We start from the raw sequence: 22,899 nt of genomic DNA, 5'->3' as shown, positions 1-22,899 counted from the left end.
GCTTTTGTGTGTGTGGTGCGGTGTCACCTCCAGAACAGAATAATTCATACAGTTTAATACTGCTCAGAGGCACCGCTCACTTCACACTGGGTGTGATTTTTCATTAACTCTGCGGTCAAATGTCATGATACTGACATGATACTGACCATGATACTAACATGATACTGACATGATACTGACCATGATACTGACCATGATACTAACATGATACTGACATGATACTGACATGATACTGACATGATACTGACCATGATACTGACCATGATACTGACATGATACTGACATGATACTGACCATGATACTGACCATGATACAATCATTATACTGACATGAAACTGACATGATACTGACCATGATACTGACCATGATACCACAATACTCACATGATATTGATACTCAATGCCTATGGCTGATCTGCCCATATATGGAGGCTGACCTGTCCATATATAGGGAGATCCCTGATGTCATGGACCTCCATATATCGAGCTGACCAACACTGACATCATCAACTCTACATCACCCGGATCTCCATATATGGCTTCTGACATCACCAAGATGACTCCCATACACTATCTGTGAATTCCAATATATGCATGTCAGTCTAATAGTTAGATCCATGTATATGGAGATATGGGCATATTGGTTACCAATATTCCCAAATCTCCATATACAGTACATGGATCTCCATATGGGTATCAGGGGTCTCCATATATGGGTAACTGGTCCCATCTATCTATAAATGCGAGAAGTCTCTGCGTGCGTGCGTGTCTGCGTGCCTGTCTGTAATCCGCGTATCTCGAGAACCGTTCGTCCCACCGGCTTCAGATTCGGCACGCGCGTTCCCCGCCGCGGCACGGAGTGCAGTGCCGGGCCTCGACCGCGGTTTTCCCTAACCGGCGCAAAACGTTCGGAATCTCCTTATGCGGGCTGATTGTTGACATCAGGCTGTTCCGGAGGAAATCGGCGCAATCAATGTGACAAAATGGCTCTTATGACAACAGGTATAATGGGGTTTGCATTAAAGGGTGGGGCATTCATTCCCTATTTCAAATTCGGCACGCGCGTTCCCCGCCGCAGCAGGTAGTGCAGTGCCCGGCCTCGACCCGATCCGCGATTTTCTGGAACCAGCATGAAAAGTTCGGATTCTGATGTCTGACATCAGGGTTTTCCGGAACCGGCACTGTGTCTGCATAGATCTCCATTTATGGGCATAAAATGGATGCAGACAGACAGATACGGATATCTCCATATATGAGCATAATTGGACACAGGCAAACAGATGGTCAAAGATCTCCATATATGGGCATACAAGATGCAAAAAGACAGATACAGATATCTCCATATATGGGCATAAATGGACACAGGCAAACAGATGGTCAAAACGGGTCCTATGACAACAGGTATAATGGGGTTTGCATTAAAGGGGGAAACAGCACTGTGTCTGCAACACAGTCGGAGGCACAGACAGATACAGAGATCTCCATAATGGGCATAAAGGGACACAGACAAACAGATACAGAGATCTCCATATATGGGCATGAAATGGATGCAGACAGACAGATACAGATATCTCCATATATGAGCATAAATGGACACAGGCAAACAGATGGTCAATACAGGTCCTACAGAGATCTCCATATATGGGCATAAAATGGACGCAGACAGACAGATAACTCCATATATGGGCATAAATGTACACAGGCAAACAGATGGTCAAAACGGGTCCTACAGAGATCTCCATATATGGACATAAAATGGACGTAGACAGATAGATATCCCCATATATGGGCATAAATGGACACACGCAAACAGATGGTCAAAACAGATCCTATGACAACAGGTATAATGGGATTTGCATTAAAGGGCGGGGCATTCATCCCCTATTTACATTGTTCCCGAGTTGGCCAGGGCGGTATTCCCAGGTGATGCCCTGTTAGGGGAACCACACTAACATAATCCATATATGGCGTCTTACTGGTATACATACACACACACACAATCCCAATCACACAGACATATGTATGTGCCATTAGGCGTGTTTAAACAACCTTTTCCTGGTGCAGGGTCTGCCTGGAGCCGCTGGGTGATTTGTCAGTTCAAACCGTGGAGGCCAGGAACCCCTCAACGTTTGCTTTGGGTTCCACAGGGACACACTGTGAGACCCCCGAATTCCTGTCCATGGTATGCACTCTGCTCCACACTCTGGACTCTCACCCCGATATAACATATGCACACACACGCACGCACGCACGCACGCACACACACACACACACACACACACACTGATTTAAGCGTATACCGTACATGTATGGAATGTACACATACAACCACACATATACAGGTTCTCACTTACAAGCACGCATGCACGTATGCATGCACGTATGCATGCACGCACGCATGCACACTCAGAGCACAGCCATTGTTCCAGCCCCATTCCAACCCTCTTAGTGAGCCCCCAGATGACTGCACGACAGTTTTATCTGCAAACTAAAGCAGCAGTGGGTCTGGGCTTTTGAGCTACATTAGTTACACTCGCGTTGAATGATCTTTATTATTTCATTTGACAATCTGAAAAAATGCAGATGAAATAATTAGTGCTAGAACAACATCCACCAGGCATGGTGATGGACTATATGCTATAAGATATAACTGCAGTTAGGGCTATTTGATCCTTTGGGACCTCATATCTCTTTCCTTGTCTGTGCTACTAATCTTTATATACCTTACAGCTATAGCTCCCATGCAGTCATATACAGAGTTATACGGATTGGCTCACAAGTGTGAGAATTTTCCAACAGTATGGTTTCAGATCAACATTTGTTTGCACTGTATATGCACACTTTTGATAACGAGATCCCAATAGAATGTCCGTTTATTTTCCTACCATCATAATGTCTTCCAAAAACTGATACTGTTAATTAGGCCAATGTCATATAAATAATGACAAAGACCTTTTGCGGGTCGAAACGTTGCCAATAAATTACTCTTTGGGAACTTGAGACGGTGTGCGGGCCTCCTCCTTTGTTGCTCTGTACGTATTTTTGCTCAGCACCCGGAAAGTTTTTGTGCGTGCTCATTTGACTTCTCATCAATGATAATTGTATGTCTGTCATTGTCATTGTTTTTGACATCATTATTTACAGGACCACAATGGAAACAAGCCATTAGGCTTTTTGTATTGTACTGTATAATTGTACCACTGTACTATTTGCAAACTGTTAATTGCGACCGAAGGTGGCAGTTTAGTATGTGAAATGGCACATCATGTCTCCGTCTGGGCGTGTACACTTTTTTATGGTCTATGGGTTTGCCGCTCTGATATCACGCTCTGACATCACTGTGATGTCAGGGGAACCACACTAACAGAATCCATTTTATGCCCACATATGGAGTTCCATGATGTCATCAAGACATCAATATTAAGCCCATATGTAACAGGACTTCATATGGGAATGCCCATATATGGAGGCCACATCGGCCACATACCACACTAACACCATATATGGCCAAGACCCATGGCCAAGACAGCCCATATCTGTGGGCCTGGTTCTACAAACAGGGATCTCCATGGGCATAAAAGGGAATGTATGTATGATGTCAGGACTTTCACATAACGAATAACTGAGTAAGCATTTTTGGGCTCTAACAGCATATCTCCATATATGGATCTCCATATATGGGTACCAGGGGTCTCCATATATGGGTAACTGGTCCGATATACATCACTGGCCAGATGGCCAAGGCAAGCTCGCGATCGCTTGTCGCCCTGAGGCGTCTTACTAGTAAAGTATTCAATCAATCAAACAAACATAATCAACATTTTGTCACATAATTTTCCCAGGACAGAGTATGACAGAGATTATCAACACCTAAGGACAGCTAGCAGCTGGAAAAAGTAAAAACATGATCGCATAGCATGTTACTATTAGAACACGCACACACGTACACATGCACGCACGTACACACACTTGACTTTACAAGCACAAAACTGTTCATTCCCACTGTGCACTAATCACATGCATGTATACAGAACTTTTACATGAGCACATGCTTTGTTTTCTTGTTGTAACTTGTACAAACCATATAGTCTGTCTATATGGAATAGAAGGTTAATGAAAACCTCACATTTTCAGACCACATGTCTTCCAATTTGTATTGTTGCTCAAACTAATAAACACAGCATGCCTTGCAATAAGCATCCTATCCTATATTATTACCTGGCTGGCCAGCTGAGTGGGGATGACAATAAATAATTGTGTGTGTGTGTGTGTGTGTGTGTGTGTGTGTGTGTGTGTGTGTGTGTGTGTGTGTGTGTGTGTGTGTGTGTGTGTGTGTGTGTGTGTGTGTGTGTGTGTGTGTGTGTAGGTAGGTATATAGTAATAGCCTGCCTGTATACTTTTGTATTATTATTATTCCTTATAGTTTGACTTTGCACAATCTTAATGCTCTGTCTTTATGCTGTTTTGTGTAAAGCACTTTGCCCAATAACAAGGATAAAACAACACAATGATTGAATAAATATTTATATATATAAAAATATATATATATATATATATACCGGTATATATATATATATATATATATATATATATATATATATATATATATATATATATATATATATATATATATATATATATCCAAAACAAAAGGGAACAGCAAGGAGCATGCTTGAGCTTAAATGTTCATCAAAATCTACAGGAAATTTTAAGCAACACTATACATTATTTACGGCTACATTTCTCTATTTGACTCAGATTCCCAGCATGCACTGACAAAGGGGGTGTACCCGGAAGTGCCTGAGACGAGGGAAGTTCAGTCATTTTGAGCAGTGTTTTGGTTTTGACAAAACGGTGAAGTTGAACTGTGGTTGAAGTGAACTGTAATTCAGTATCTGCTGATTCAATGGCTGGACATCGTGTTTACAGGTAGTTCACATTCAAGACAACTTGGTGTCTTGTCTAATTCTAATTTCTTCTTTTAAAAGAGGAGTCAGTTGTTGTGTTACTCAGAGTAACACAACAACTGACTCTGTTTATAGTCTGTCTTGACTGGTTAGTCTGATGAACTAGTGTGGTATATAACGTTAGATACCTCTAGGATCAGCAAGAATGGACATACATTTAATATTTATGTCGTTAATAACATTTATGTAACCCATCGTCGCATGTTTACATTTGTGGCAGGTCCGTCTGTCTATATTTTATTCCATAACGTTTTCACCAGTAATATAATACAATTTTACAATGTAAAATATAATAAAAAGCGGTATTTTAACATTAAAAACTGATCGCTCAACTTTTTTGTCCTGTCTTTTCATAGTCATATGAATGTGTCTTACCAGTTAGTTGCAGGGTGCTAGAGACTGCTAATACTGGCACCGTGTGGCTTACTTGTGTTATTACACTTAACAACTCATTGTCACTGTAGGTTAGTGGTTCTCAAAGTTTTTCATGTCAAGGACCCCAAAATTGGCTCTTATTATGCCCCGGTCCACCATTTAAAAAGATTTGCCTCGGACCCTCATTTAGAGAAGATTTTTAAGGCTCTATAGCAGTGATTCCCAACCATTTTAATTTCCGGCACCCCCCCAGTTTGACATGCATTAGGCTACAAACCCCCACTTAATGGCATCTTTATCTCTGGAACCCCAATTCATATTGTAAAATAATTTGGTTCCATTTGTACACTCTCTAAGTTACAGACTCATAGGGTCCATTTGGTTCCTAATTATCATTTAACTGGAGACCCCCTGGAACTCCCTCAAGGACCCCACTTTGAGAACCACTGCTGTAGGTGATCATTCTGATCAATGCAAGGATGAAGAATGATTTTCTATTCAATTAAAAATGGCTAGTAATATACAAGACATGGTCAAATTGATGCTTTTAAGGGTTTGGCGACATGAACCAAATATTATTATATAATTGACTAAATGCCTTGATATTGATATTGTTATGACGATATTGTGAGGATGGCTATATTGGTGGTTTCACAAAATATTCACACAATAAGTGTTTTTATAAATAATCACCAGTAATGCCTATATAATAACTAATAATTAAGTGGTTAAAGGCAAATAATAGGACACCTATTAGTCAGGAGACTTCAGAAATGTATTTGAATGCATAAAAACCAGAGAAATATCCCAAATCCCAGTCTCATACCATGATATCGATATAATGTCGATATGCCCGGTCCTATGTGCTTGCATGAGTGGGATGCGTGCATAATGTAAGCCTGCTTCTTCAGTAATCTCTTGACAGACTTTTGGCTGCATGTATACATTGAGATCATTGATGTACTGTGTGTGTGTGTGTGTGTGTGTGTGTGTGTGTGTGTGTGTGTGTGTGTGTGTGTGTGTGTGTGTGTGGACACTGGACAGTCAGTGATGAATATGTGGTTTGGCAGTGGGAATACGTCTGCTATCATTAGACAGGATTGTGTTGGACTGCCTCTGCTTAAAGACTCTTGAGACATGTGTGGTTTGTTTGACAAATACTTTTACAATAGCAACATAGTATTCCAAGTGGTGAAAGCAAGATATTACCTGAACTCTAATGACCACATTATGGACATTTTCCTGTTAATGTGAACCTTTCAGTAATATTTGTTTATATTATATTTAAAATATGCATCCTGTGTCATACCATCTCGGTAACAGATCAATTGCACCTTTCATTTGGTTGAGTTAAACTTGCTCTTTTTGACTACCATTGGTAGGGCTCTAATGTCAAATCGAGCAAGTTTAACATTTAACAAGTTCAGGCCAATGCCTGATATTGATTTTAGAGAGTCCTAGACCACCGGTTATCAATGTTTTCACTTATATTTTGCGGGAAAAGTCAGCACAAAATATTGAAATCTATTTGAAAACGTTATCATTATTGACATGAGCTGTTGACATGAGCCCTGCTCATACAGTTCCTCCCAGATATCGTCTGGGCTAACACACTGTAGCAAACTGCAGCAGTTTTGTAGAAGGCGATGTTTGACCAATCTGATTATTCTGAAATAATGTCAACAATCTCATAATTGGAAGGGCAAACTCCCCCTTACCCAAAGTCCACAAGCTTAGCTTAACAAATCTTCAAAGTTAATATTTGGCCAGTCACATCTCGTTCCCGCTCCAAAATGTGTTTGGCCAACACCTGAGCCTGTGCATGTGTGTGCGCGAGTGCATGTGTGTACATGAATTGGGGGAGAGAGGGGAGCGTGTGTGAGGCTTCTTGGGTGCAGTCCTGTTCCACCCCTAGTGTACTGAAAAAACGATCTGCCAACGCAAGTCAACAAGAGACGTTTGTTCCTAATTTGGTTGAGCTTTTTTTTTTTTTTTTTTTTTATCTTCTCCCTCCTAAAAACGAGTATTTATATATTCACATCGGCGAGCCATAGGGGCTTTCCAGCAGAGATGATGGCAAGACATTAAACAAGTCGTCTGTAACGAGGTGATCGTAAAACACCACCCTGTGGTGTCCCACACAGACCTGTCATTATGGCTAAAAACAACAAATACACACACCGCACACACGCACGCACACACACACTATATTCTCAGGCTTTATACAGACACAAAAACATCCTTACACACACTACCGTGAGATGGCCCCCCACTATTTTCTCCCCATCATCATAAAAGGTGAAGAATGCACTGTTTATATTTCTCAGTAGGGCTTGATGAGAGAGTGTGTTGAGAGGTGGCTGCTTGATCCTCCTGAGCTTAAAAGTCACATCGTGAGGTTCAGAGGTTGTGGCGGTTAGAACTTTATAGAACCAGCCCTAACCCACTTTGCTTTAATCTGCATCCATTCCGTTTTCCTCTTTCATAGGAATTGGGAAAGCAGGGTGATGGTGACAAATTCTGTGGCAGCGGGAGGCCACACATGCAGGCCAGGCACTGTCTCTAGCGTGGCCCAAAGCCTGCCTTTTTTTTTTTATGTTGGAGCACTTTAAATAGCTGCGTCCCATTCTGCCCGATATATTCTAATGTTACAAGCTAACCCACAATTTAGTGAGTCCAGTTTTGAAAGACAACAAGTAAAGGTGAAGTCACTGGAAATAATAAAATATTCTGCAACCCTGATGTAATCTGTCTGAGAAATATTTGTGTCTGCCTATGTTTCAACACAGTTTATTTTCTAATTGTATCCATCACCCAGGATTTGTGGTGGGTCCTGAGGTCAGTTCACTGCATCCAGCCCCATGGCTCAGACTCAGCCACTGCTCCAAAGCCAGGCCCAGCCGGAGGAGACCCTGGTTGACGCCCAGGAGGTGCAGTTCTGGCTGGCCAAAGTGGTGTTCTGGGGCCAGGCGGAAAGCCCAGACACCCAGAGAGATACCTGCCTGCATCTCAGCAGACTGAAGGCTTTTCTTCAGCTCCTCCTCTCGCACATCAACAATGTGGTGAGTGAACAACCCTCTCGTCACAGCTGTAAGATTTAAAAATGTCAAAATCTGAACATTTCTATCATCTAAGATGTGTGCCCTGCTCTGACCTGTATTGAAACGGTTGGCACCAACTTCCATTGCTAAGGGTGATTATAGTAAACCACTCAGTAAGCATCTTGTCTTCCAGATGTCCCCATGGCTTAAACGGAAAACACAGCAGACATTCCAAACAAAGCCCCTTTTCGAGCCAGTTGCGAACAACCTGCCTAATCAAACCAATTAGGCCCTCCTTCTAATCAATTAGGCTGATCAGCCAAACAGCCATCTGATTAATGAAGCACTAAAGCAAAGTGCAGTCCCAGTGTACACACAAACCCGCTCACTCACTCGCCTCGTCTTCGAACTTGGACATTAACAGTCCACGCAGCGCCGACAGGTCGTGCTAACAGAGGCTGCTCTGTGCTGTGCAGAGGCCGTGTGTGTCGTCTTGGCAGCGCTGCAGTGTTGAGTTAGCCAGGTAATAGCCGCACGGGGACCTCCAGCGCTAACCTAATGTATCCCAGCATCAAGTCCAGCAAATTTGGGAATGGGGGCAGAGGAGAAGCAGGGGCGCGGGACTCTGAGCCTCCAGTGTTACAGAAGCCATGCCTGCATTTAACACCGCTCTCTCTGCTCTCCAGCCACGCTCCATCTCTCTTTTCATTACCTCTTCATATTTTTGTCATCTATTCGTAGGGCTGTAGAGCTGGGCAATTAACAGGAAATATGTCGAGACAGACATTTAGTGCCAATAACTGACTACTTATTAATCAAGCAGCAGATTTTTTTTATATAGATTTTGTTTTAAATTTCTTATATATAGACGAATCGATACAAAACATTTATAACAGCTTTTTATAATCTACTACATCGATTAGTCTGATTAGCCACTTAACCATGTGTTATACTTTGTTCTAGAATAGTGGTGCACTGGTGACCCTAGATGACCTACTGTACAAGTTCACAATGCCTCGCAAAGTATTGTGAGCTTGTATATTTGCTATTTTCCCCTTTTTTATTGTTCTTTAATCGTAATCAAGGTAAACGTTTGAAATAATCGTGATATTGATTTGAAGTCATATCGCCCAACCCTGTCCATTAGTGTCTCTATATAACAGACACTCCATGTCTCTCTTTTTTTTTTTTAAGATTAGTTTTTTTGGGCTTTTTTATGCCTTTATTTGACAGGACAGTAGACTGACAGGAAATGGGGAGAGAGATGGGGAATGACATGCGGCAAAGGTCGACCGGATCGAGAATCGAACCGGCGACGCCAGCAGGCATCTCAGCCTAGTATGTGGTTTGCGCCTTGACCACCAGGCCACAGGCGCCCTACTCCATGTCTCTTTTTAGGGGTTAATACTGTATATACTATATATTGGCAGTTCTCCATGTATTTTATCAGACTGGGCACTGACATCGACTAATTCCCTCCCTCTCTGCTTGTCTGCTGGCATTGTTTGGAGTACATGTCACCCAGAGGTGTCAATATCTGCAGCATGATGGAAGGGTGAGAGGGAGGAGGAGGTTTGGAGAGTGGGAAAGAGAGAGGGATGGTTTAATTGGAGTAAAATCCTTTTTCCCGGCAGTGGGCTCATAAAAGAGCTGTGAGGATAACCTACTTTTTGGCAACAGTTTTACATCCTTTGATGACTTAATGAATTTATTGTGGCTTTAGCCCCGAGGTAAAATGAAATATATTCCAGTTAATATTAAATCCTGGTTTACACCAGGATAGCACCCTAGGAGTAGAGCTGGAAGTCTCAGTAAATAAAGCTTTGAGTTGAACGTTTCATGTGATTGCTGCACTGCCGTGATATGGCAACAGAGGAATCACTTGGAAAATCCTGCACTGTACACAAGATGGTTGGGGTCTTCAGCAATAGCTACCAGTTTATGGACACGCTGACACTTGTTGTTCATAATTAGGACTAATATCTTAGCTATTTCAACACATAAAGTGCTATTCAGAGTCTGATCTCTGCTGCCTTTCTGAAGCACCACCAGGCTTCACTCTCTTGACACCAGAGATACTGTCGTGTCTTGCTTGTCCAAAAATGTCATTGATGATAAAAAGCCCTGCCTATAAAGCTCTCCCATTACCTCCCCATGGTCACCACATAATAAATTGCTTCTGTCTGAGCCGTCTGTCTCAAATCATGACTAGATATAACATACATGCTCTCATCGCTCATCTTCTTTTCTCTTATTTTTACTGGGGACACTTCGCGTGGAGACAAGCCTTTGATTCTGATTTGGCATTGGTGGTCAGAAATAATTGTTTTCTCGTGTGACGGCGCATTCGTATTGGAGCCTATGCAGCACTTTTCAATAGTCCCAAAGGGTCATAAAATTCTCATTGTAAATGAACATTTTATTCGTCATTGCATGAAGTACACTGTAGGCGCACATACTGTAACTGTACACACGCGCGCGCGCACGCACACAGACACACACCACATACAACTTTTTCCACATGAGATTGATGAGAAGGGCCAGTGTTTAGATCAAGGGTCTTCAACAGGGGGTCCTCAGAGTTAATACAGGGGGTCCTCCAAATCTTTGAGTGATAGAAACCTTTTTCTCCTTTTTTATATTAACCACTCGAACCCCAGCGACAACTTTAGCCAAAAATAGCAGATCTGCAAGCTCACGACGCCTTGCAGCATGAGGCGTTGTGAGCTTGTAGGCTATTTTTGGCAAAGAGGTTTGGTGTAGAGGGGAAAAGAGTAAGTACTGAGTGAAAGGTCAAGTTTATTAAGTATGAACACCTCAAGTAGTTAAATATCTGAAAAATACAAATGGACACAAATCCAAAATACACTGATGATTGTGCTGTCAAACAATGAAACTATATGGAATCTATGAACAGGTTGTGGGTGGGGGTCCCTGCTTCATCTATTTCTCAACTAAGGGGTCCATGGACTGAAAACGTTGAAGACCCCTGGTTTAGATAATGTCCAGAGCAGTCCAGACAGTGTTGACGGTACTGGCAGGGGGAGAAACATGTTGAATGCATCGAGGGCTCATCTAAAGAAACTACTTGTTCCATTACCATTCTGCTTCCCATTATTGATGATCTCATCCACATGGATGGGTCTCAGTGAGTCTCTGTGATGCTGGATGTGAGCGTATGACTGTATATACCATAAGGCTCAGGCCAAGCCTGCCATTGTCTCCAGGCTATTACAATATGCATTGCTTTATTGTCGTTGCTGTTTCCTCCCGCTTTATTGATACATTTATTTTACTACAGCAGTTTCCTGTAAAAGATTAATGCATAATGACTGATGCAAGATTTTTGGTCCCATCCTAATTTACAGTACACTTTAAGACATAATAAGACTTAATAAAGCCATAATAAGAAACAATGTGTTGGTAATTAGAACTAATATGTTTTATTAGACAGAAACAAAGACAGAATAGCAGAAAGAGCGGATACATTCTCTGGCACCGGCGGCCGCCGCACGGAACTGTAGGTAGGACCGGCATCGCTGGTAACTGCCGCAGCAGCCACCACCGCACGGACCGGCAGTTTACCACGACGGGACCTGCCGGTCAGTGCGGCGGCCGCCGGTCCTACTGCTGGTCGAACTGCCTGTCCTATCGCCGGCGATGCAGTGCGACTGCTGTTCGAACTGCCCGTCGTGCGGCGGTACCAGTTCCGCGTCCGGTGCCAGAGAATGTATCCGCTCTTTCTGCTATTCTGTCTTTGTTTCTGTCTAATAAAACATATTAGTTCTAATTACCAACACATTATTTCTTATTATGGCTTTATTATGTCTTATTCTGTCTTAAAGTGTACTGTAAATTAGGATGGGACCAGATTGTTTTGGTCCAGTCACAATTTTGGAGTCCTAGTTCACAGATTAACAATCTTTTTTGACCGATATGTTGTCAAAAAGTGACAAATCTTATGTTTGATCAAAGTTTCTATTTGGGGACTTTTAACTTAACACATGGGAAGCCAAGGTTTCTAACATGTCTAGCTGTTGCTGCTGCCGTCGTTCACTTACGCTTTAATTTTGAAGAGCCTCGGAAGCTTCGTGCGTGTGCACGTGAGTGTCCACTGACGATTGAGGAGGATAATCCATTTGTTTACAAACGCTCGCGAAACTAAAATCCAAACCGGGGCCGACCATCGCGGTAAAGTGTCGCTGTGAAAACAGGCAGATCTCTGCTTCCCTGGCGTTCTTTGCACCTTATTCATAGATAAAGCCCTTTTTATGTTTCAGCATAGAATAGAAATCAATTCAGCCTAGACACGCCATTTTGTCTCTCTGCGAACCACGTTATGACGTATGGACCAGGGTCTTTCACTGACAACACAGGATGCATGCAGCTGCATGTAACCAAGTTAACCCTTTGTCGACAACTCCTTTTGGCACAGCGACCTCCAGTGGCCGTATCTCGTTACTGAACGAGTTTGGCCCCTTGGGTGTTAACTTAAAAGCAAACAAATAGATACAAATAAATATTAATACATTTTTTTGATAACCTTCTTTGTGTCACTTCAATATATGAAAGCAAACGAATATTTAAAGAAAAAATGATCATGTATTATGATTATACTAGGAGGAAGATTTGTTTGTTAAAATTATGTTTTTATGTGGCCACACCCACCAGTTAATTAAGTATGCCTGGTTGTCAGGTGGGTGGTGACCCAGCTCATCCACAGTGTTGGGTGTATGCTAAAAGGAGAGGGGATGATTTTATGATGTCATTAAATCAGTGTTTTTCGATCGGAGGCTTTCAGCTTTCAGGAAGAAAACAAAAATACACAGGTGTGCTCCCAAACGGGGCTCTATTAAAGTAATGTTAACTCCATAGACACATACAAAAAAGAAAATCCTATCCTGTTGTGATTGTGAGTTTGAAGATCTGCTATTTTAGAAAATCTTCGAAAGTTGTTGGCTAAACTTGGCTTGTTACCTATAATGATATGCACAGCACAAAATAGGGACGCCAGGTTAAAGTGGTAAAATTGGTACACATTGCTTGCATAATACAGTCTTTGACAATAATATATTGGCCAGACCGATATATATCGGTCGTGCTATAATATACCTACTACAGTATACTGTAAATTTGTGTCTACAGTAACTAGTCTAACTTCATCCTCACATTTTTCCTTGATTTTATTTCCTTGATTTATTCTATCCCTGACCTAATTTACCTCCTGACAGCGCAAACTCACAGCACATCATGAAGATGCCAGTAATATTTCACACATTTTTAATCTGCATACTCCAAACAGATGGTCCTGGCCCCGGGGATCATTATGCCATTTAAGAGTCTCTTATGGCTGCCTATCATATCCTGCCTTCCCACCACCAAAGCCTCCATGGTCTGCATGCCGCAGTGAAACAGCCAGAATCTCCTTTGTTTCAGCAATAGCACACTGCTTCAATTAAAAACGGGCATATGTCAGATTTCGATGGGGTCTGGGCTTGGGCTTCTGCCTCGGAGCTGTGCTGTTGTAGACTTTTAATTGGCCCAATGGTGCGATGTATGATATGGTCTGTTGTTGTTATGGGGCCTGAATATTCTATACGTGCACGTATGCGATAAACAAGACACATGGACGCTTGTGGGGGTACAAAGGCACACACGAACAAACACACTGTAAAATTTATAGCACCTCCAAACAGAGCTCAATCTAGGAACACCTCGCCCCTTTGATCTGTTCTATGCACGGCTCACTCACTGCTGAATTTGTGGTGAGAACATCGCGCTCTCTGACTTGTCTCTAACCTCACACTTTCTGACTTGTCTCTTGGACGTCTTGGATGTAGGGATGGGATGATATGAAAATTTCATATCGCGACAATCAAAATCCATTATCCTGGGGCGTAACATTTGCCAAAAAATAGCAGATCTACAAGCTCACAACGCGTCGCGACGCGTTGTGAGCTTGTAGATCAGCTATTTTTTGGCAAAGGCATTTGATAGAGAGTGGAAAAAAGACTATCAAGTACGTATATTATAAGTACATTTTACCAATTATAGAGGGTTTAAATGGTACTGGATATGCAGCTCGGCAAATAAAAGGTGAATTGATCCCAGTGCATGACGGAGGCTGATATCACAATATATTAAATCTCCACGATACGATTATCGTGAGTGTTTTTTATCACGATAAACGATAATATCATGTATCGTCCCATCCCTACTTGGATGTGTCCATGAGTTGGACCTGTGTTAAGAGGAGTTTCTCCACAATATAAATATACAGTAGTAATAATCATATTGTAAATTATGCTTTTAGAATTTTGTGAAAATCGTAAGCTTACATCATTGTTTTTAACCACTTACAGTATGCCCTATTTCAACTGGTTGTGAAGTTGGGGCCACCCTGACTAAGAACCAACCTTGGGACCACTGTTGTGTGTTGGGTGGAGATATGGGCTAAGCAAGGAGTTGGTTTTTTCACGATCAAGTTGCTATAGTGGCTATAGTGGACAGGGACATTAGTCACATGTCATTTTCTGGCTCCAACGTAGACCTGTACTTACTTATTCTTGAGGTATGCCAGTGTGGAAAAAATGTTCTAACAGATACGTAGTTGCAAAACCATTTTGCTTTTACGGTAAGCTCTGGGAATTCTGCCTGACAACTCACCCAGAACTTCATAAGGGACTGCGTTTCATACATGTGGCCCTTGACCGTCTGTGGACATTTCAATGAACTGATTCCCATCTGTAGTAGTTACGCTTGGAAGTACTTTTGGAATTGAAACACAGGCCTCCTCAAATGGCCACTGATAGTGATTGATAGTGGCCGGGTTTCCCAAAGCGATTTTAGCCCTTCGTAGCTCACAAATGGTTGTAGAGACAGTCAGAGCCCTGACCGTCATGTTCCTGGGTGTACATGGGTTCGGGCAGGGCGACTTATTTAGCCCCCTACAACTACACCAACATTCAGATTTCACAAACAAAGTGCTTAATAAAGTCTCACACCCAGTCTTTGTCTACAAACAAACCTGTGTAACTAAAAGCTTATTTAATCCAAACTCATCTGGCAGAGTAAATGTATGCCAAGTCTGGACTGAAGTGTACCTGAAATATGAAAGAGGGTGTCTGTGGGGTGGAATGTATTGCTGTGTTAGTTAGTTAGCTAGCTACACACACACACACACACACACACACACACACACACACACACACACACACACACACACACACACACACACACACACACACACACACACACGCACACACACACGTGCAAACACACACACACACACACACACACACACACACACACACACACACACACACACACACATCGTTAAAGCACATTCAACACACCATTAACTTCATCAATGTTCTGTTTCGTGCATATCTCACTATAACCACTGTAATAAACGTAAACATTTAATTTGGGGTTATTCAAGGCCTGGGCCGCCGGCATTGAGGCCTGCAATGCCAGCCTGACAGCGTGTTGTGGGTTCGAATCCTGTTCCCTGACGATCTTTGCTGCGTGTCACTCAAAAAAAAATCAAGGTTATACAAGCGCCACACTCTTGTAGATGTTTCTTTTATGTAACTAACTCGTCTCAAGCATTTAAATCATTTTCCGTTGTCTCTCCCTCTCGACAGAGAGGGGTAATTGCAACGATGTCTGAACTACAATAAAGATGGCAGTACATCTAGTGTCAACAGTGCGCCGTTTGTTTCAAATAGCTTTTATTGACATAGGTGCCCTACCTGACACCAGGTTATAAACCTCTCCATAGAAGAGTATGGAGATTGGAGACCTCCTCCAACCACTGCAGCTATTCTAGTTGCATTGACATACTGTTCTCTATCATAGACACACATTATTATTATTATTATTGAAAATGACAAATCTTTGCACAAGCTTCTACACTGCTGCCACTTTTCTTGAAAAAAAGGCAAAATATTGTCTGTTTCACCCAAACACACCAAATGGTTGTAGAGACAGAGCCCTGACCGTCATGTTCCTGGGTGTACATGGGTTCGGGCAGGGCGACTTATTTAGCCCCCTACAACTACACCAACATTCAGATTTCACAAACAAAGTGCTTAACACCTTCTAAGCCAAGGGGGGCCCCTTAATGTTAAAACCGTACTATATCGCACATCCCCCCAGGGACTCTCAGCCAGGCCGTCTATTCCCGGACTTTGTCTTTAAAACCGGAATAAAAGCTTTTGATCCGAAAATCGGCGATCGTCTAACCTTCCCTAGTCACCACTCGTGCACTGATGGCTCATGCAGACCGTGCATGAAGCAGAGGTGACGTCAGCGCCTCTCCTTCTCCAAGGCACCTTCCACCCATCCGTTTACTGTCTACACACTCGAGCTCCTCCTGCAGCCATGCTTGGGGCTATGCTAGCGAAACTTTTCAGTTCTGTTCTTCAGTCACACATGGACTATTTGCGGGGACATTTACGTGAAAGGATCGCGCACGCGAAACGCACGGGGACATCGACGATCGGCCAAAACCCCCATTCTATCCCAACGGAGATCGAGAAAATCATGGTGAGTTACTGGCCTGGGGGGAAAAAAAAAAGAAAAAACAGCGGCGCTGTTCAAGATGGAGGGGCTGCGGGGTCATGTTTATAAACATAATATTATGTCTCAGATCACAATACAATAATAGAAATTTCACGGCTAATCTACCAACCACCATTCTATTTCGGACTGCAACGTGTTAATAAAGTCTCACACCCAGTCTTTGTCTACAAACAAACCTTTGTAACTAAAAGCTTATTTAATCCAAACTCATCTGGCAGAGTAAATGTATGCCAAGTCTGGACTGAAGTGTACCTGAAATATGAAAGAGGGTGTCTGTGGGGTGAAATGTATTGCTGTGATAGTTAGCTAGCCACACACACACACACACACACACACACACACACACACACACACACACACACATCGTTAAAGCACATTCAACACACCATTAACTTCATCAATGTTCTGTTTCGTGTATATCTCACTATTACCACTGTAATAAATGTAAACATTTAATTTGGGGTTATTCAAGGCCTGGGCCGCCGGCATTGAGGCCTGCAATGCCAGCCTGACAGCGTGTTGTGGGTTCGAATCCTGTTCCCTGATGATCTTTGCTGCGTGTCACTCAAAAGAAATCAAGGTTATACGAGCGCCACACTCTTGTAGATGTTTCTTTTATGTAACTAACTCGTCTCAAGCATTTAAATCATTTTCCGTTGTCTCTCCCTCTCGACAGAGAAGGGTAATTGCAACGATATCTGAACTACAATAAAGATGGCAGTACATCTAGTGTCAACAGTGCGCCGTTTGTTTCAAATAGCTTTTATTGACATAGGTGCCCTACCTGACACCAGGTTAGAAACCTCTCCATAGAAGAGTATGGATTGGAGACCACCTCCAACCACTGCAGCTATTCTAGTTGCATTGACATACTGTTCTCTATCATAGACACACATTATTATTATTATTATTGAAAATGACAAATCTTTGCACAAGCTTCTACACTGCTGCCACTTTTCTTGAAAAAAAGGCAAAATATTGTCTGTTTCACCCTAACACACCAAGGGACATAAATTCACATAAAAAAGACTATATCCGCAGAGCTAATTAATTTATAAAAAATAAAACCGCAGGAGAAAGGAAGTCATGACGACTTTTGATAGGCATTAGGGACACTCTTTAATAACGTTAACATGATATGTGTCTCCAGCTCAAGTGCTGACCACAGAATGGAGTGGGGTGCTCCCCACATTTAACCCTATCCCCCATGGTCTGACACATATAAAATCAATTATAATACAACACAATACAACACATAAATCCCCCACCAAACACATTCCTATGGTAAACAGCTTAATTCAGTGACAATAAAACAATAATCAAAAACGTGTGTGTGCAGTGCACCCTGAGGCATGCTGGGAAGTCCCTATGAATGCACACCACACAACCCCCCACCAGGGGTCTTGCACCCAAAAAAGTGCCGGAGGTGCTGGGCAGGCATGCTGGGTAACCATCTGTCTCTCTTACCCTGCTCTGGTGTCTCATGGAGAGAGGTTTCCGGAGTGAAAGGTCAGGTGTGCAATAATGGATGGCATTTTTATAGCTCTTTTCTTAGCAAGTTGCGAACTCAAATCGCTTTACAATGGTCCATACATTCATACATTGGACTTAGCACTGACTCCTGTACAGTGGCCCAGTAGGACAGGTCCCAGTCCTTCTGCTGGCAGCCGGTGAGGATGACAACATTGGCAAGCTGTGTAGCCATGGTGTGATTGAACTGCTCTACCAGCTCATCAGTGATCACTCTGGGGATGTAAGGAGTGGTCCTCGTTTTCTTTACCCCGAGTCGGCAACAGACCTCATGAAACACCTGAGCCTTGAAGTGACACCCCTTGTAACTGTAGAGCTCCTCAGGAGCCACCAACCGGCAGCTTTTCCACTGAGGTTGCTGCCCTATAGTCTGGAACTGTGTGCAGCACATAGCATAGTTCATGACGGGGAACGGGCCTAGGCCATAGTGGAGCATGTGCAGTTCTTGTTGGGCCTTTCTGGGCAGTATCTTGGAGACTCTGAGTCTCCCACTGAGCGATGGGTCAGTTCAGTTGTTGCACCTTGTCGTGGAGATCATGGACACCCGGAGCTGCAATGTCTCGCTGTTCCCCTTAGGTATGCGGCGGAATATGCACAACAGGCCATTGAGAACACCCAGTCTGGTCCACTGGGGGTAGTGTGTCTTGCTCTATTTATCTGGCCTCCGAGGTCAGTCCTGGGTTAGTCCATTGTTGTCCTCAGTTCCTGCTCTACACCTCTCGGTCGGCCAGAGCTCCCTTTTAGTCTGCTATGTGGGCGAGGAGGTTATCAATGTACTGTAGTAGACCAATCAGTGGCTCAGAGACTCTCTCCATGAGCCACTTCAATGTGACGGGAATGATGGCTGTCAGTGGAAATGGCATTTTGACGGTGAGACAGTCGCATCTTTGGGGGTGTAGTGTACTGCCACCCAGAAGCAAGTGTTCTGTGCCAGACACATTTGCTGGTGACCTCGGGGTATGCTGGTGCCTTCTAGCCTGCAGCCGACTGAGCCGAGGTTGGTGCTTTCGGCAGTGTATAGAGGGTATGCACATGACATCATTGTACCTGGAAGTTATGAGGGAACGACTACTGAGTGGCAAAAAAACAGAGTCATGAGGAGTCGGTAGGAGTGAGGAGGAGTCAGGAGGAGTTTCCCAACGAGCGCTTCCAAACTCCAATGCTTCATGCTGCTTTATGTTTTGCCACTCAGTCAGTCTAGATGACATACTGCATGATGCATACCCTCTATTCTACCCGGCGCCAAGGATAAGTCATGACAAAGCCTTTTGATAGGAACGCTTTTCTGGCTAACACAAACTCGAAACGTTTCTTCAACCATTCAATCACATGCTGAGCACAAAATGAGGGGGGGGGGGGGGGGGATGTTCCGTGCAATTAGGGTTAATTGCACGGTCTGATACAAAATGTATGATACATAACAATTAATGACACATAATACAAATTCTTAAACACAATACAATTCATCAGTTCCTATCCGAACACATTCCCATGCGGTAAATAACTTAATTAAATTAGAATAAAACTAAAAACAGAAACGTGTGTACATGCTGGGAAGCTCTTCCCCGGTCCAATGCACACCCTGGGATGCTACACTATTTTTCAAATTGCCCAGCCTCCTTAAAATCTCTAACCTAAGATGACCTACCTTTTGAACTTATTAAACTCTAGTCCTGACTGAGTGCAGGATTGGGGCTTTCTGTCATCTTTTTTCTTTTCTTTTTTAAGAGGCATTGCCACACCTTTGGTACTTTTGTTGTTTTTCTTTCGTTTATGGATTTGGCCTTACTCTCTCTAGACCACCCGATGTGGTTAAAATGTGTGAGGAGATATTCTCTGTGTATGTCTGGTTTCTTTTTGTAAATTGCAAGCTTCTCTGGCAAATAGAATCAGACTCGTCCTCTGACATACTGTATCAACATATGTACCTCCCTTCACATTAATGTTGAATCACATTGCTCAAACTTATATACTGTATGTGCACATCTCACACCTGATATGAATACACCTCATTTATTCATAATAGTAAATAAATCTCATGGTCATGTGGAACTTCTTGATAATCTGTTTAATCCATGCATGTACATGTATAATGCTATTTGTTTCAGCTAATTACTCCTGTATTGTTGTTGTGATGCAGTTTTTATTTTTATTTAAAGAGATGTCCATTTTGATTTAGCAAAGGGGACAGACGGCTAGTGAAAGAAATGCTTTGTGAGGCTAAGTGGGGGGTTCTGGGTGGGTCCACAATACAGCTTTTTTTTAACACATAAATGTACAGTGTTTTGGGGGAAAGGATATATACAATAATAAACAATGATCATTATCTATATAAGATATCAAATGGAATTCAGTATTTTGCTAACTATATCATGTGGTGGTGCATATGCACTCTGCATTCATACCTAACCTATGTTATGATACTTTAGAATGGGAGGGAGGGGAAATTGAGCAGTCGTGCTGCAAGCATGCTCAGAGTCGCATAATGTATTTTATTTGTAATTAAGCTATTTAATTGCACATTATTCTGAACCTGGGTGTCTGTGCCTCCTTCTCCCTTAGAGCTCCACCACAGAGGCCATGAGGAGGCTGCCGTTCCTAGGCCAGTTCCTGGGCCGTCTATGCTGGAACCCCTGTGTCACTGCTGATGGTGAGCTCAAGAGGTGGATAGAGATGTCAGCTAGGGTTGGGCCATTTGGACAAAATCTAATTTGGGATCAAATACCTATATCTTTGTAATAATAATAATAATAATATTGTATAGTGGTGGTGATAATATATTACAAAAAAAGCTAAAATTGCAGACATATAAGCTCACAACGTGTTGTGATTGTGAGCTTTTAGTTTTAGTTTTTCTGGGGGACATGATCCATAATGATGATTTTGCTACTACTTTGTCTGCCCTCAGTTATGTCCATGTTGTAAAAAAAAAAGAAAAAAAAACAAAACAAAACAAAACAAAACAAAAATATATATATATGTCACGGTTTGATAGAGAAACAGTACGATCGAGAAACGGAGCACTCGTCGTGCGGCACGGGGCGGAACAAGCGGTCGCTTTGAGCCACAACAACATAGCGTCGGAGCGTTATTTGAAATGACGCCGCAGCTCCAGGCGGAGCCGCTCGATTGTCCACGACACTGCAAGCGGCGCGAAGGCCAGCGGACCTTGGTCCTGCTCTTCGCCCCCGAGAGCCGCAGGCGCGAGTGGCCGCGAAGTGCGAGTTAGGAAGCCGTGGTGAATGCAATCGTTTACGGCCTGGGCAAGCGCACGATAAACGCCCTGTCCAAGCGACTACAATTGAGCGCTACTGAGGTTAAGGTTAGGGTTAGGGTTAGAGTAAGGCATAGTAAGCTAATGGCTAAACACTGCCGAGCTAGGCTAGTAAATAAAGAAAGAGAGTCGCAAACGAGTGAAGTCAGCGCCTACACTAGTGAATGGCTGTCGTCGCCATCTGGTGGTGATTGGTGTGTGGTGAACGACAAAACAAGCGCTCTTACCATGAACGTACTGAGTTACCTAAACGTACTGTAACATATATATATTATATATATATATATATATATATATATAAAATGACACCCAAAATCCCAGACGATATCTTATCTCATATCACATTATATCGATATAATATAAATATATTGCCCAGCCCTAAGTGCAACCTCAACGATTAAGGCCATTAACCGATTCATACGATGGCCATTTTTCTCTTAAATCATTTTTGCTCTTACATCATACTCAGAATCAGCTTTATTATCATATCAGGTTTACAGAAGTAAAGAAGTGGGTGAAATTAGTTTTTGTGCATTGTTCCCATCGTATCGTTATTTTCCAAAGAAAGGGAAGAAGAAGAGGGTGGGGAGATCAAACAAGAAGAACAAAATACAAACAATTACATGGTACCTGAGATTGATATAAAAGGTGCGTGAGCGTAGCAGGAGATGTATACTGTGCATGATATACTTATGAACATTAGTTAAGGTGCTAGGAAAGAATGCCAAAAGGCCAAAACTGCCATAAGAACAAAAATGGCAACTGTGTGAATATGTCAGTGCAGTATTCAATGTTGTTAAACTGGCCAGAGCACAGTTGATGCTGTTAGTCTTTTACACTTTATGATGGATTAATGACATCCAACAAGCAGGCTGTCATTTTTTATCGTCCTTCTCCCAACTCCCTGACAAAACCTGTGAACATATTGACAGTTTCTCTTTGGCTACAGGATTGACATCTGTTGAGTGTGTAAATGAATTGTGTGGCGTTTGTTTTCCAGCCGAGGGTCGCAGCCTGCTGTTCCAGAGCATGTGGTGTCTGTACTCTGAGGAACCCAGCAATGCGGTGGAGAGGAAGGCCAACCAGTGGATTAGGGTATGGACTGGAGATACTCCATCTCTGTCAAT

The 22,899-nt window shown here is 42.7% G+C and overlaps 1 protein-coding gene across 1 annotated transcript in view; it reads left to right on the top strand.

Moving 5' to 3' along the window:
- Positions 1-4,803: 4,803 nt before the first annotated feature.
- Positions 4,804-22,899, top strand: part of fancc (FA complementation group C) — a 50,612-nt gene continuing 32,516 nt past the window's right edge. Inside the window, exons 1-4 of the mRNA XM_080738634.1 lie at positions 4,804-4,928; positions 8,160-8,403; positions 21,061-21,148; positions 22,773-22,867. Coding sequence (XP_080594760.1) covers positions 8,203-8,403; positions 21,061-21,148; positions 22,773-22,867 — 384 coding nt within the window. The 5' untranslated portion in view covers positions 4,804-4,928; positions 8,160-8,202. The remainder of the gene's footprint in view (positions 4,929-8,159; positions 8,404-21,060; positions 21,149-22,772; positions 22,868-22,899) is intronic.

Source organism: Nannobrachium achirus, assembly GCF_963921795.1.
Source record: "Nannobrachium achirus genome assembly, chromosome: 12".
NCBI lineage: Eukaryota > Metazoa > Chordata > Actinopteri > Myctophiformes > Myctophidae > Nannobrachium > Nannobrachium achirus.
Note: the sequence above shows the minus strand (reverse complement) of the source record. Positions and strands in the feature narration are given on the sequence as shown.